The sequence below is a fragment of the Polypterus senegalus genome, chromosome 18 (assembly GCF_016835505.1).
Source record: "Polypterus senegalus isolate Bchr_013 chromosome 18, ASM1683550v1, whole genome shotgun sequence".
NCBI classification, from domain to species: domain Eukaryota; kingdom Metazoa; phylum Chordata; class Cladistia; order Polypteriformes; family Polypteridae; genus Polypterus; species Polypterus senegalus.
Window position 1 is genome coordinate 85,633,364 of NC_053171.1, and position 16,993 is coordinate 85,650,356.

At 38.8% G+C, this 16,993-nt stretch overlaps 1 protein-coding gene across 3 annotated transcripts in view; it reads left to right on the plus strand.

Annotated features, from left to right (window-relative positions):
* The window catches only part of LOC120518647 (protein only RNase P catalytic subunit), a 68,284-nt gene extending 59,781 nt beyond the window's left edge, over positions 1-8,503 (plus strand). The window contains exons 5-9 of one of the 3 annotated variants that reach the window (XR_005631268.1): positions 433-581; positions 3,088-3,283; positions 3,698-3,861; positions 3,978-4,029; positions 7,694-8,503. Coding sequence is in view for 2 of the 3 variants with exons in the window: in XM_039741534.1 (XP_039597468.1) it covers positions 433-581; positions 3,088-3,283; positions 3,698-3,804; positions 3,978-4,029; positions 7,694-7,699 (510 nt within the window). In the remaining variant the exon portion in view is untranslated. Of the gene's footprint in view, positions 1-432; positions 582-3,087; positions 3,284-3,697; positions 3,936-3,977; positions 4,030-7,693 lie in introns of those variants that run through there. The other 2 variants (XM_039741534.1, XM_039741535.1) reach the window with 2 other exon arrangements.
* Positions 8,504-16,993: the final 8,490 nt, after the last annotated feature.

Consider the following 16,993-nt stretch of genomic DNA (forward strand, 5'->3'; position numbering starts at 1 on the left):
CACTTAATCCAATTTAGGTATCTTGGAAGCACTAGGTTAAAGATGGCAAACAGCCCTAGATAAGGGTGCAAGTCCATCGTAGGTTCCAGTGACACACACTCCCTCTCACACAAGACAGACCAATTTAGAGTTGTCAGTTGACCTAACATGCTTGTTTTTGGGAATGTTGGAGGAAACCCCATGCAGAAACAGTGAGGATATGTAGTCTCCTCATGGACAACAATCAAGTGTGGGATTCAAACTCTGGTTGCTAGATTCATGTGGCAGTAACTCTAACTACTATGTTGTACTGTCCTGTACCTAATTATATACAGTACTTTTTTCCTTCTTCCTTTTTAAATGTTATTCAAAATAAGTGAGATTTTAACAATGGCAATGAAAAGTAAATGCTTTGTGTATTAGAGTAATTGTGACTTTTTCTTTCTTAAATAGCTTTTGGAAGTTGTTTCTCACCTGGCAGAACTAAACCTTCGCCTACTGGTCCTTGGTCGAAAGCACATGCTTAGACCATCTCGTTCCTGGGACAGGAGTAACATGGCTACCATTCAGCAAAAAGCTGACTGCTTCTTCACAGAAAATATGTAAATTCCATTAATACCTTACAATACTTCTTTAGAAACATTTTAAAAAATGTAAATGTTCCAATTAATAAAACAGTACTTTTTATTGTAATTTTTAAATTTAAGTAAAAATTAAACGTTTTTAACCATTTATAGAAGAATGCACCTTGGGCTTTGCAAACACTATAAAACTGCAATGCTAAACTTTGTGTTCCCTTTACAATTTATATCTTGCTTATATTTTGCTCCTTGTAGTTTGTGTTAATTTAGGCTGAAAAAGACTGATTTACTTTTATTTTTTTAATAACGCATGCCCTATTGTGCTGGAAAAATTCTGTTGCTGAGAGAGTTCATCTGATAGCATTATCTTTCCACTTAAATAAAATAAAATGCATCCCTCATGTTGCTATACATACACTGCTTTTAAAGAGAATTCACATATTGGATGTTTTCACATTGTATTTGTTGTACAACATTTAATCAATATAATTTGGCTCTTTTGACACTGATCAGTATAAAAAGACCCTTAAATGACAAAATCAAAGCAGATCTCTGAAAAATGATCTAAATTAATTGGAAATACAAAACACACATAAAAAGGTTGCACAAGTCAGTATTTAGCAGATGCAGCTTTGGCAGCCATGATGACCTTTAAACTGTGTGCACAAATTTTTATCAGCTTTTGAACATCTGGACTAGCGATGTCATGATACCAGTACCATTGAAAGTTTATGATATTCAATACCACAGCAAAAACTGAAACCCCATTCAATAGATTTTATTAAAGGTACCTCCATTATTCAAGTGAACAATATTGTGTATTTTTCTGTAATAGAATATAAAATATACTGTTTAGATTCTACTAATAATAATTGCTTTAAAGTACTGCTATAACCTTCAAGTTGCTACCAAGCTTTCATTTACAGTACAGGCCAAAAGTTTGGACACACCACCTCATTCAATGTGTTTTCTTTATTTTCATGTCCATTTACAGCACTCCATCACTCTCCTTCTTGGTCAAATAGCCCTTACACAGCCTGGAGGTGTGTTTGGGGTCATTGTCCTGTTGAAAAATAAATGATCGTCCAACTAACCTGACTTCTGCACAACACAACTGCTGGTCCCAACCCCATTGATAAAGCAAGAAATTCCACTAAATAACCCTGATAAGGCACACCTGCGAAGTGAAAACCATTTCAGGTGACTACCTGTTGAAGCTCATCGAGAGAATGCCAAGAGTGTGCAAAGCAGTAATCGGAGCAAAGGGTGGCTATTTTGAAGAAACTAGAATATAAAACATGTTTTCAGTTATTTCACCTTTTTTGTTAAGTACATAACTCCACATGTGTTCATTTATGGTTTTGATGACTTCAGTGAGAATCTACCAATGTAAATGGTCATGAAAATAAAGAAAACACATTGAATGAGGAGGTGTGTCCAAACTTTTGGCCTGTACTGTATGTAAATTAATACTGACATTCATAAATATCAAAATCCAAAAAAGGACTTACATTTTAATTTGTGATGGGTATTCCCCAGTGTAACAACAATTTGGGGGGGTGTTATAATCTTGGGGGGTTTTCAGCATAGGGCTTGCAAATAATGATATCATAGATAGGTACTTTATTAATCCCAAGGGGAAATTCACATACTCCAGCAGCAGCATACTGATAAAGAACAATATTAAATTAAAGATTGACAACCATGAAAGTATAACAGACAGACAATAACTTTGTATAATGTTAACGTTTATCCCCCCCCCCAGTTGGAATTGAAGAGTCGCATAGTGTGGTGAAGGAACGATCTCTTCAGTCTGTCAGTGGAGCAGGACAGTAACAGCAGTCTGTCGCTGAAGCTGCTCCTCTGTCTGGAGATGATCCTGTTCATCATCATGGACTACATGATTTATCTCAATAATATGCACATTCTAAATTTATTCTGTGAAGTTTCTCTCCAAAAATACTAATTAAAATCAAAACTATGAATACAAGTTCAATGTTATTATATCTGTTCTGTTAAATTAATGAATTCCAAGATAACTGCGGATATTTTCCTTTAAACAGACTCTTTAAATCTGTTTTTCTAACAACATGCTTTTAAAATCTGGCTTGTCAGAGAATTTAGTAAAGTAGCTGTTGATAAGTCAGGATTAACTGAAATTCTCTGCCTGTCTGAAAGACAAGCAAACATTTTATTTATAAACAGAATTTTAGCAGGGGATATAATTATCAGCATAACTTAGTTAACAATACTCAAAATGTACTGTAACTTCTATAAAAATAACATTCTTAGATATTCAAAAATAGGCATGCTAAAAAAAGGACCTGGAAAACTGACGACTAGTAAGTTTTGCTACCCATGTATCTTCTCATAAACGGACGTCATTTACAGTACGTTGAAGGTACAAATCACACGTCAGCAGGATAGGTACAACCACACATGTCAAATTTGTCTCTCATTATGTGTACACAGTTAAAAATGTGCAGCAATGCGTGACAAGTTGTGTTTTTTGCTTTATTTACTACAGTTCAGAGGATGACCCATTCCTGCTATATGCCACCTTGCATTCTGGAAACCACTGCAGGTTTCTAAGTAAAGACCTAATGAGGGATCACAAAGCATGCCTAAAAGACAGTGGCTTGCGACGGCTTTTCTTCAAATGGCAACGTGGTCATCAGCTGGTGCTGGCCAACTATAACCCAGGGAGGAGTATCAATTTTCAGGTGAAACTGACAGTGAACAGTCAGAAAGGCATTGTCAGTCAAAACCCTGTAGCTATGTGCCAACTAATTGTATCCATTAAAACCAGTTTATTTATTTATTTTATCATGCAGCGATTTAAAAACTGTTTTAGACTATCTGTAGATATTATTTAAATGTGTTTGTCTTCAATATCATTTAATAATTTATGAACTTGTGGCTATTAAAAATTGCTTTTAGTTTCAAATACTTTGAATATTCATTGATTAGGTTTGTTCAAAAGTGCAATACTTTGCTGATAATAAATTATTTATTTGCAATCCACAAGTAAGAGTTCAATGGAGACCAATGGTTTTCAGTGTTAACCCTGATTTTTTTGAAAATCATCTTTCTTAAATAAATTCTAATGTCAGCTTTTCTCATCATCTTTTACTCAGGTTGTACCTATTTATGATACCATCGTTCAGACTAATGGGTCTTCATGGCATATTCCCTATGATAAGGATGAAGTCGAGAGATGCACTTATGAAGTCCCAACAAAATGGTTGTGCCTCGTACAGAAAAATTAAGGGTTTTCTTCAAACATACTCAGCCATACACTGTAAAATTCATTTGTCATATATGTATTGTACATGACATTAGAGCTTCTGTTTAAAATAAAAGGTTTAGATAATATAGGATTTGTTTTTTATCTTATGAAGTTTCATTTTTTTCCAGTTGGGGAAGAAAAGACAAAGAACTGCTTTATCTGGAAATAAAACAATCACAGGTGATGCCTCACAAATGGGAATAGTTTTTATTAAAATTATTTCTGAAATGTATTATTTAATCTTTTACCAATTTGAAGTTACAGTATTGAGTGATGCACAGTATATTATGTGTTCCACTGGTTGTGCCACCTCATATATAGTTGCACTCAAAATTATTCAAAACACATTGCAAGTTAGGTTTATTGGCAAAATTTACAAATTTACTTTCAGCAGTAATGCAATAAGCACATCAAATGAGAATAATTTAAATAGCTTAACACAGCTAATATTACAGTGGTGTCTCCACATTCAACACCAAATGCATCTTGTAATGACTGCTACAGTCTCGAAATTATTCAACCCCTTCATGACAAGCATCTTTAGTACTGAGTACAGCACCCTTTTGCAGTTATGGCCTGCTGCAAATGTGATGCATAGCCAGACACCATGGCAATGGCCTCCAGCTCACTAATATTCTTAGGGTTAGTGTGCTGCAACCGCCTTCTTCAAATCCCACCAGAGATTTTCTATGGCACGGGTGTCAAACTCCAGGCCTGGAGGGCCGCAGTGGGTGCAGGTTTTCTTTCTAACCCTTTTCCTAATCAGTGTCCAGTTTTCACTTCTAATTAACTTCTTTTCCCTATATTTTAATAGCCCTGTTTTTAAGGATTAAGTCTTCTGATTCTTTTCTTCATTAAATGACAGCCAAACAGAATTGAGACATGAAACAAGCTAACAGATGGCCAGCTAAATTGGGGCTTCAAACTCCAACCAGTTCCTTAATGAGAAGCTGATTCTTGCTGTTAATTAAGCCCGTTATTCAATTCCATGGCTTGTTGCTGCTCTCTTTTTGCCACAGCAGACATTTCCAAAACTGTTGATATTCTGTATATTCCTAAAATGTTTTGTTAACCTGAGGGATCAACCTTACTGAGACCTTAATCTTTATTTTCAGATTTTGTTTGATGGGTACAGGTGAGCTGGTCATGTTCTGCTTGTTTTATGTCTCATTGCTGTCTGGCTGCTAATTAAGGAAAAAACAACTAAGGGGCCAGAGTCAAGCTAATTAAAGCTAAGGCTAAAGAAGTTAATTAGCATCAAAAACTGGTCACTAATTAAGAAGATGGTTAGAATGAAAACCTGCAGCCACTGCGGCCCTCCAGGACTGGAGTTCGACACCCCTGTTCTATGGGGTTCAAGTCAGGCAACTGTGATGGCCACTCTGGAATCTTCCAGGGCTTATTCTGAAACAAAGCTTTGGTGGACTTAAAGATATGCCTGGGAAGGTCCAGTGACACCCAAGCTTCAACTTCTTCACAGACGGCGTGACGTTTTTTCTCCTAGAATTTCTTGATTGAATCCATCTTGCCCTCCACATCATCACTGAGCCACTGCCATGCTTCACTATAAGCAGGGTGTTATTTTCAGGATGGATGGATACTTTATTAATCCCCAAGGGGAAATTCACATACTCCAGCAGCAGTATAGTGATAGCATGTGCTTCTTTCTTCCTCCTCCAGACATACTGCTAATCCATAGGCCCGAAACCTTTGTTTTGTTTCATCGCTTCACAGAACAGAATCCCAAAATGTCTGTGGCTTATTCATAGCGTTTTCAGCATACTGGTGCCAACCTTTTTCTTTTGCTTTTGACACCCATACAAAAACAAGGAGTAGTTTGATACAGTATCTGCTTAACAACCAAAGGGAAATCTGCATTGGTAATTCTGATACCACCAATTTAGCAACATGTAATATTTGTTTCAAGTGAATGTGAGAGAAATGATTCCAGGGAAACTGGAACATGACCCCCTGCTTCATTTCTGTCTGTCAGTCCTCATGTGCTGTCCCTATCCTGCTTTATTCTTGAATGACACACAATAACTGAGAGTCGTTCTTTTAACATGTAACCAGAGCTAAACACAGCACTCTTGCGCCAACCACCCCTAAACAGTAAATAAAAGGGGTGGCGATTGTTCTGTCTGTTGGAATCATTAGAAGAGTCTCTGTTCCAGTTCAGTGATGGTTTGATTAGGCAGGGGTCTTGTTCATGCTGAATTCCACAGGCTCACCTGATGAGTCCAGGCTGCTTGCTTCTGAAAATGCCCGCTGTAGAAAGGTGAGCAGTAAAGCCAGGGTGTGGTCCTCATTTTTGACTAAACACTATCATTGGTAACTTTTCTCTTAAAGCTGTTGTATGTTATCCTGTTCGGCTTGTTTTTCTGAAAGACTTTTCTAAATTAGTTTGACCTTATCTGTTCTGCTATATTTTAAATCATGTCTTAGTTTAACATAACTTCTAGATTGGAATAACATGTTTTTTACATGTAGATCACTGTAATGCGCAAATCAAAGCAGCCGGTTATTTTTCACCTTATGTTAAATTTGAATTTTACACAACAACAGAAATGTATTAATAAGGATAATAAGGAAGTCCAGCACCTTCAATATTTCCAGACAGGTTTCATCTAAAGGCCACCACTGCCAGCTTTACCACTGCTGTTCTCAAGTACTGCATTAATAACCATGGCTCTACCAGATGCTACTTACACCTCCACTATAGATGGTACACTTTCCACCTTCGCAGTGTACCTGTTATTTCTCAACAACATCCCCACTTTACATCAGTATTTCCCCACATCTCTTGAACTGCTGATACACTATCTTCACACTTAAGTGTTGTCATTTTACATGGGTTGACCTTAGTAGTGAAATCTAGCTGTTAAGAGTGTGAAATGTCACCTCGCTGGTGGAGGAGGAACCAGCGCTTGTGGGAGATGTTGATAAGTAGTGGCAATCTCTGCCTGTCATTATGTCTGAAGTCAGATGTCTCAGTCAGATTGGATGTCCCTCTTACCCTGCAGTTTCCCTGTGGGTGTTGAATATTCAAAGGATCAGCAATCTGTTGTTGGATGACAGAGCCCCCTCAATGTGCCTTTGACTCACAGAGAAATACAATGATAGTTATCTGTGCACCTGTTACCATAAAGTCAGCTTTACAGTTATGTTTATCCTGGACAGTTAAACAAACAGAGGACCTGAGCTATCAGTTGATCAACACATGGTGGTGATATATTGGGTTAGATGGATAGATTTGACACAAATGAGTAAAGAGTGATGGTTGCTGGGAATACTTAATGGATTATTATATTGTGGAGAAGTTCAACTCCCCATCAGGTAGGGCTATTGCTTCATCTTCGGGAAGCTGAGGTAGATGGAGTCTAAATAGACCTTAACTGTGCAGGCAGCTGCAGTGATCGGCGTCCAAACAGCGGTTAAATTCTGTCAGGGGGCAACCCTACGATCCATTTGTGGGCGTAAACAGGGATGGAAGACACAAAAGTAAACAGCAGCTTTTTTGGCAGGATGGTCAATGGATCTGACCAAAATGACTGCTGTTTCAGTGTTTGAAAAAATAATGCTACCTGAATCTACTCTTCACATACTTGTCAATACCTGCTCCCTACACATCAGCTTCTATGCCATGTTCTCTCTCAGACTGGGGTATGTCACATAGTAGGCACTGGCCAGTAATCACCAACTACAGTGACGAGTCTTATTATCTCCAGTTGGCCAAGTGTAATCCAACAAGAAGCATCGGCTCCAAATGACAGTGGTGCATGTAAGCCACTCCGCCAAGCCAATGTCACTAATGCATTTTCTCAACTCACTTATTTCATTATAGGGCTGAGGGAGTTGGAGCCTTGACTGGTAACAGTAGGCAAAAGCCAAGGATGGGATGAGAGTCCTCCAGCAAGCCACACATCCACGCAAGAGCAATTAAGAGCCACCATTAATGTACCTACACCATTTGGATGGGGGCAACACTAAACTTCAAAGCAGGAAGAGACCTGGAGGATATCTGGAAACAGGATGCTGAAACTGTGAAGCAACAATTCTAAGGACCACCTAGTCAAGAATGCCTTTACTCTCTTCATTTGGTATTGCTTAACAAACAGAAAGGTTGTTGTATTAAACAATAAAATATCCAAGATAGAAATGCATCCATTTTCAACTCACTTATCAAATTCTGGAGAACATACTGTATGTTAAGGCTTAATTCAATAGTATTGTGGGATGAGCAGGAACCATCCAGGATGGGGTGTAGCCGATCGCAGGGCACATTACTACACTCAGTCAAAGTGGGCACATAACAGTCGCCAATTAAGCTAACACAAAAATTCTTTGAGAAAGAAAAGGAAAGCAGAGAGAAGGTAATAAAAGGTGCTAACAACATGAAATTAAATCAGTTAATCATAATACTAGGAAGACCATAAATATCATCAAAAGAAATAAGATACAAAAAAGAAAGAAACAAGATTTCTTGTAGTCATTTTCAACTGTATAAAATATAATTACTTTTGTTATCAGTTACAAAAGACCCTTTCATGTTTCAGTCTGAAACAGTAGATACTGAAAATATTTAATAAACTTAGATTTGGGAACAATTTCACGTATGTTTTGCCAATTAATTAAATTCACTAAATCAAATCTTGGATCACAGGATACCCATGTCTGGCTGGTACCATCACCCACATCCACATTCACAATGGACCCATTTTTCAGTTGCCATTTAATTCAACAAGTGCGTATTTGTGACAAGGCAGGAAAACCAGAGCAGTGTCAAGTCAAACTGAACACTCCACACTGACAAAGGTGACCAGGGCAGAATTTGAACCCTGACTCCTGAAGGTGTGAAGCACTTCCACTAATGACTGTGTTACCTAATAATTCAGTTAGTCAGTGATTCTCCAACCCGCTATATCCTAACACAGGGTCACGGGGGTCTGCTGGAGCCAATCCCAGCCAGCACAGGGCACAAGGCAGGAAACAAATCCCGGGCAGGGCACCAGCCCACTGCAGGACACACACACACACTAGGGACAATTTTGGATCACCAATGCACCTAACCTGCATGTCTTTGGACTGTGGGAGGAAACCCACGCAGACACGGGGATGACCCGGGAAGCGAACCCAGATCATCTTACTGCGAGGCAGCAGCGCTACCTCTGCGCCACCGTGCCGCCTCCCAATAATACAGTGGCATGCAAATGCTTGGGCACTCCGGTCAAATGTTCCGTTACTGTCAATAGCTAAGCTGCCCAAGTAAAGGATGACCTACTTCCAAAAGTCATAAAAGTTAACAATTACGCATTTCTTTATTATTTTAAGCAAGATTACTTTTTTTATTCCCATCATTTAACATTTCAAAATAACAAAAAAGGAAAAAGGCCAAAAGTAAACATTTGGGCACCCTGCAAGGTCAGTATTTAGTAACACCACCATTTAGCAAGTATAAACGCTTTTTGTAGCCAGCTAAGAGTCTCTCAGTACTTATTTTAAAGACTTTTGCTCATTTGTGCTTGCAGAAGGCTTCTGGCTCTGTGAGAATCTTGAGTCGTCTTGCATGTGCGGCTCTTCTGAGGTCCATCCACAGATTTAAGACGATGTTTAGGTTGAGAGACCTTGAGGGCCATGCCCAAACAACCAGCTTGCATTTCTTGAGGTAGTCCATTGTGGATCTGGGATCATTATTCTGTTGTAGAAGCCATCCTCTTTAGCTATTTTATAGATGGTGTGATATTTGCTTCCAGAAACTGCTGGTATTTAACTGAATCCATTCTTTTCTCTACCAGTGAAATGTTTCCTGTGCTACTCCATCCTTAACAGCAGGACAGGTGTTCTTTTCCTGGAATTCTGCACCCTTTCTTCTTCCAACATACTTCAGCATATTGCAGCCAAAAAGTTCTCTTTTGAATTCATCAGTCCATAGGACTTGTTTTCAAAATGCACCAAGCTTATTTAGATGTACATTTGCAAACTTCTGATGATGACTTATGTGGTGAGGGTTTCTTCTGATGACTCTTCCATGAAGGTAATTTTTGCGTACCTGTCACTGCACAGTACAACAGTGCACCTCCACTCCATGATTCTGCTAAATCTTCTTGAAGTATTTTGAAGTCAAATGGGGGTTTCTAGATACCCTAGTAGCGGTTCTCCTGGAAAGATCTCTTGGCCTTCTAGACATCAGCTTGACTGCCACCATCACCTGTTAACTGATACTTCTTAATTACATCATGAAATTAGGGAAGGGCAACCTCAAAACACTTTGCTATTTTTTTGTAGCCTTCTCTTGCTTTGTGGTCAGCAAATATTTTTACAGTGGTGTGAAAAACTATTTGCCCCCTTCCTGATTTCTTATTCTTTTGCATGTTTGTCACACAAAATGTTTCTGATCATCAAACACATTTAACCATTAGTCAAATATAACACAAGTAAACACAAAATGCAGTTTTTAAATGATGGTTTTTATTATTTAGGGAGAAAAAAATCCAAACCTACATGGCCCTGTGTGAAAAAGTAATTGCCCCCTTGTAAAAATCACCTAACTGTGGTGTATCACACCTGAGTTCAATTTCCGTAGCCACCCCCAGGCCTGATTACTGCCACACCTGCCTGTTTCAATCAAGAAATCACTTAAATAGGAGCTGCCTGACACCCAGAAGTAGACCAAAAGCACCTCAAAAGCTAGACATCATGCCAAGATCCAAAGAAATTCAGGAACAAATGAGAACAGAAGTAATTGAGATCTATCAGTCTGGTAAAGGTTATAAAGCCATTTCTAAAGCTTTGGGACTCCAGCGAACCACAGTGAGAGCCATTATCCACAAATGGCAAAAACATGGAACAGTGGTGAACCTTCCCAGGAGTGGCCGGCCAACCAAAATGACCCCAAGAGCGCAGAGACGACTCATCCGAGAGGTCACAAAAGACCCCAGGACAACGTCTAAAGAACTGCAGGCCTCACTTGCCTCAATTAAGGTCAGTGTTCACGACTCCACCATAAGAAAGAGACTGGGCAAAAACGGCCTGCATGGCAGATTTCCAAGACGCAAATCACTGTTAAGCAAAAGAACATTAGGGCTCGTCTCAGTTTTGCTAAGAAACATCTCAATGATTGCCAAGACTTTTGGAAAAATACCTTGTGGACTGATGAGACAAAAGTTGAACTTTTTGGAAGGCAAATGTCCCGTTACATCTGGCGAAAAGGAACACAGCATTTCAGAAAAGAACATCATACCAACAGTAAAATATGGTGGTGGTAGTGTGATGGTCTGGGGTTGTTTTGCTGCTTCAGGACCTGGAAGGCTTGCTGTGATAGATGGAACCATGAATTCTACTGTCTACCATAAAATCCTGAAGGAGAATGTCCGGCCATCTGTTCGTCAACTCAAGCTGAAGCGATCTTGGGTGCTGCAACAGGACAATGACCCAAAACACACCAGCAAATCCACCTCTGAATGGCTGAAGAAAAACAAAATGAAGACTTTGGAGTGGCCTAGTCAAAGTCCTGACCTGAATCCAATTGAGATGCTATGGCATGACCTTCAAAAAGGCGGTTCATGCTAGAAAACCCTCAAATAAAGCTGAATTACAACAATTCTGCAAAGATGAGTGGGCCAAAATTCCTCCAGAGCGCTGTAAAAGACTCATTGCAAGTTATCGCAAACGCTTGATTGCAGTTATTGCTGCTAAGGGTGACCCAACCAGTTATTAGGTTCAGGGGGCAATTACTTTTTCACACAGGGCCATGTAGGCTTGGATTTTTTTTCTCCCTAAATAATAAAAACCATCATTTAAAAACTGCATTTTGTGTTTACTTGTGTTATATTTGACTAATGGTTAAATGTGTTTGATGATCAGAAACATTTTGTGTGACAAACATGCAAAAGAATAAGAAATCAGGAAGGGGGCAAATAGTTTTTCACACCACTGTATTTTTCAGAGTGCTAGGCTGCTGCTTAGTGGTGCCCATGGCTTCTGATTGTTGGGACAAGGTTTGAGGAGTCAAAGAATTTATTCAGCTTTGCAATTTGCATCAAACGGGGTTTTCTAACAATGACTGTGAACAAGCCAAAGCCCTAACAAGCTAATGAAGGTCAGAGACCTCAAATATCTTGAGGTGCCCAGCCTCTTGTATGGTGCTCCTTTCCTTTTTTTCCACTCTACAATTGTACAAAACAAACATAATGGAATATTCTCCTTAAAATGCTAAAAAGATTTATCTTTAATGTTATGCCTTTTGGAGATCAGCTCATCTTCTACTCACTTAACTATTCATAGTAATATACATTTTGACTAAGGGTGACAAACCTTTTACATGCCATTGTACATTATTAAATGGTTAAATTGAAAATTGAAACATCAAAAACGATAGACCGATAGCTTTTAACTCTTTTAGGGCTGATGTCGACTTTTGTCAAAAGGAGGAGCTGACAGTGGCAATCAACTGTAAACGGTGACAAAACCAACCGTTATGTTTTAGTTGGACTCTCTTTCCTAGAAGGAAAGTTAGCTTCATTGGTGTGACCGAGATTTCCGGCGCTCATGTGAGTAGTAAGGCGCAAAGATGGCACTGACATAACGGTGAGAGATCAAAGCAAACAGGTAAAGCAAAATAATGCGTGGATGACGTTTTTCCTGTTATCTCCGAACTGGACTATGAGTTGTCGGACTCTGATTTTGACACAAGCTATCGAAAAATGAATGTGAGGTTCCAGCTTCAGCTGACTGGTCCCCAGCTAATCGTGGGGCTGAACGGGTTCATGTAGCTGATACATCTACGGCCATGTTCGCCAGGAGGAGTGCCACTTAACAATGATAACCAGATTGCAATGCACTGCGACTGTGACCGCTGCTGCCCCAGTCACACGAAGACAGCCTGGCAGCAAACCTGCCGCACATTCTTGGCAAACTGGCAGCCGCAGCAATAGACGTTTTATGTTGATTTCTGTGTGAAACCATTGCTTTTCAGAAACTATGTTCTTTGGAAAAAAATATTCAGCCCTCAAGGAGTGAAGACCTTGATTTTCAGTAACAGAATTTCTGGTTTTGATTCTCTGCATTATTTCTGCATTTTAACAATAGTTTTGTATTTTGTCTTCTTGAAGAAATATTTTCTTAAAACAGCTTCAAGAAATAGGATTATCCTATATACATTCTACCATTGATCCCTAACACACCGACAATTCCCCAACCCAAGGAACCCCCTCAAAAGCCTTCAGAAATGGCCTAAACATATGGAGCTCATGCTTAACTTTAAAACCCCTTTCAGTGCCTCTAAAATCTTTACCATCCTATCATTACTGGTTCTCTCTTGGCACTCACTGGGTGTATGTTTAAGTCTGGTCTCTCATAACGTTTCTCACTGCAGAGTGGTTAGGCAGACCACAAAGGTTAGTAAAGAACTAGGCTCACCCGCCTTTTAAGGCGACCACTTCTTAAGGCAATTCAATATGTAGATCAATTTGATATTTTATACAAACTCATTAATTTGGTTATATTGCATTTGAGCGGTATTACTTTAATACTCGTAGTTTCTGTTATTTTTTGTGATGAAATTTAAACTTTTTTCTATATTGAGGTCGCCTTTTGAACCCCTGATATTTACTACGCGGTGAGGCATTTGTACTCCATCAACATTAATTATTTCCAGAGACATAATTTTGTCTATTTTTCCAGCACATCGCGCACAAAAGCAAGGGAATGATGGGAGCACCAGAACTCTGCTCACATCGCGTCGCTTCGCACCGCAAGCTGCAAGTAGTAAGTCTGTGATAAGCGGAATACTGCTACGCTGTCCACTCACGGGACGGAAGGACAATCCCGACCGCTTTTATATAGAAGGATGAAATAGCCTTCAGACGTGTGCTGGCTTTACCCTTTGTTGCACCCTTTTTTTTCTTGATGTTGCCAAGTACCCCAAAAGTACACTGTGTGCTCTGTGCCACAGGATGTTACAGATAGATAGATAGATAGATAGATAGATAGATAGATAGATAGATAGATAGATAGATAGATAGATAGATAAAGCACTATATAATAAATAGCTAGATAGATATGAAAGGGCTATATAATAGATAGATAGATAGATAGATAGATAGATAGATAGATAGATAGATAAAGCACTATATAATAAATAGCTAGATAGATATGAAAGGCACTATATAATAGATAGATAGATAGATAGATAGATAGATAGATAGATAGATGTGAATAGAAAGAAAGAAAGAAAGATATATAGGTGCTATATAATAGATAGATAGATAGATAGATAGATAGATAGATAGATAGATAGATAGATAGATAGATAGATAGATAGATAAAGCACTATATAATAAATAGCTAGATAGATATGAAAGGCACTATATAATAGATAGATAGATAGATAGATAGATAGATAGATAGATAGATAGATAGATAGATAGATAGATAGATGTGAAGGGTGCTATATAATAGATAGATAGATAGATAGATAGATAGATGTGAAGGGTGCTATATAATAGATAGATAGATAGATAGATAGATAGATAGATAGATAGATAGATAGATAGATGTGAAAGGTAGATATAATAGATAGATAGATGTGATAGATAGATAGATAGATAGATAGATAGATAGATAGATAGGAAAAGCACTATATAATAAATAGCTAGATAGATATGAAAGGCACTATATAGATAGATAGATAGATAGATAGATAGATAGATAGATAGATAGATAGATAGATAGATGAAAGGTGCTATATGATAGATAGATAGATAGATAGATAGATAGATAGATAGATAGATAGATAGATAGATGAAAGGAACTATATAATAGAACATTAGAATATTAGAACCCTCTAGACGAGAACAGGCCATTCAGCCCAACAAAGCTCACCAGTCCTATCCACTTGCTTCCTTCGAGAAAACATCAAGTCGAGTTTTGAAAGTCCCTAATGTCTTACTGTCTACCACACTACTTGGTAGCTTATTCCAAGTGTCTATTGTTCTCTGTGTAAAGAAAAACTTCCTAATGTTTGTGCGAAATTTACCCTTAACAAGTTTCCAACTGTGTCCCCGCGTTCTTGATGAATTCATTTTAAAATACAAGTCTCTTATACAACTTAAAATAATATATCGAGCACATCTGTCTCGACTAAAACTCTCCAAAATGTTTCCAGGGCATGATCCAACCTGTGAACGCTGCAAACTAGTTCCAGCCTCACTGGGTCACATGTTCTGGGCCTGCACCAAATTAACATTATTCTGGACAAAAATTTTTAATTACCTTTCAGACAGCCTTGGTCTCACAATCCCTCCTAACCCATTAACAGCTGTGTTTGGGGTTCTTCCAGAGGGGCTTAAAGTGAAGAAAGACAAACAAATTGTGATTGCATTCACTACACTGTTGGCACGCAGACTTATTCTGATAAACTGGAAGAACCCAAACTCTCCTCTTTTAAGTCAGTGGGAAACCGATGTGTTATATTATTTGAAGTTGGAAAAAATCAAATACTCAGTTAGAGGATCTTTACAGACTTTTTTCAAAACATGGCAGGATCTAATCAGTAATATTTTAAAATAAGTTCATGAAGCACAGAGAACTTATTAATTTAGGTATGTTAACAAGCCTTAAATCTTACGCTGTTTGGCTTGCTCTCTCTCTCAGGGGTGGGGATCGATCTGTTCTTAACTCAACTTTTCTTTTTGTAAAAACTTGATTGCTTTGTATGGATTGCAATAAAATGAATAAAATAAAAAAAAATACAAGTCTCAATCCACTGTACTAATTCCCTTCATAATTTTAAACACTTCAATCACGTCACCTCTTAATCTTCTTTTGCTTAAACTGTAAAGGCTCAGCTCTTTTAATCTTTCCTCATAATTCAACCCCTGTAGACCTGGAATCAGCCTAGTCGCTCCTCTCTGGACCTTTTCTAGCGCTGCTATGTCCTTTTTGTAGCCTGGAGACCCAAACTGCACACAGGACTCCAGATGAGGCCTCACCAGTGCATTATAAAGGTTGAGCAGAACCTCCTTGGACTTGTACTCCACACGTCAAGGCGCTATATAACCTAACAAAGCAGATAGATAGATAGATACAGTGGGTACAGAAAGTATTCAGACCCTCTTCAATTTTTCACTCTTTGTTATATTGCAGCCATTTGCTAAAATCATTTAAATTAATTTTTTCCCTCATTAATGTACACAAAGCACCCCATATTGACAGACAAAAAAAAAGAATTTTTGAAATTGTTCCAGATTTATTAAAAAAGAAAAACTGAAATATCACATGGTCCTAAGTATTCAGACCCTTTGCTCAGTATTTAGTAGAAGCACCCTTTTGAACTCATACAGCCATGAGTCTTCTTGGGAAAGATGCAACAAGTTTCTCACACCTGGATTTGGGGATCCTCTGCCATTCCTCCTTGCAGATCCTCTCCAGTTCTGTCAGGTTGGATGGTAAACAATGGTGGACAGCCATTTTTAGGTCTCTCCAGAGATGCTCAATTGGGTTTAAGTCAGGGCTCTGGCTGGGCCATTCAAGAACAGTCACAGAGTGGTTGTGAAGCCACTCCTTCGTTATTTTAGCTGTGAGCTTAGGGTCATTGTCTTGTTGGAAGGTAAACCTTGGCCCAGTCTGAGGTCCTTAGCACTCTGGAGAAGGTTTTTGTCAGGATATCCCTGTACTTGGCGCATTCATCTTTCCCTCGATTGCAACCAGTTGTCCTGTCCTGCAGCTGAAAAACACCCCCCACAGCATGATGCTGCCACCGCCATGCTTCACTGTGGGGACTGTATTGGACAAGTGATGAGCAGTGCCTGGTTGTCTCCACACATACCGCTTAGAATTAAGGACAAAAAGTTCTATCTTGGAGTTTTCTAAAAGACACCTGAAGGACTCAGAGATGGTGAGAAATAAGATTCTTTGGTCTGATGAGACCAAGATAGAACTTTTGGCACTGCTCATCACTTGTCCAATACAGTCCCCACAGTGAAGCATGGCGGTGGTAGCATCATGCTCTAGGGGTGTTTTTCAGCTGCAGAGACAGGACGACTGGTTGCAATCGAGGGAAAGATGAATGCAACCAAGTACAGGGATATCCTGGACAAAAACCTTCTCCAGAGTGCTAAGGACCTCAGACTGGGCCGATGGTTTA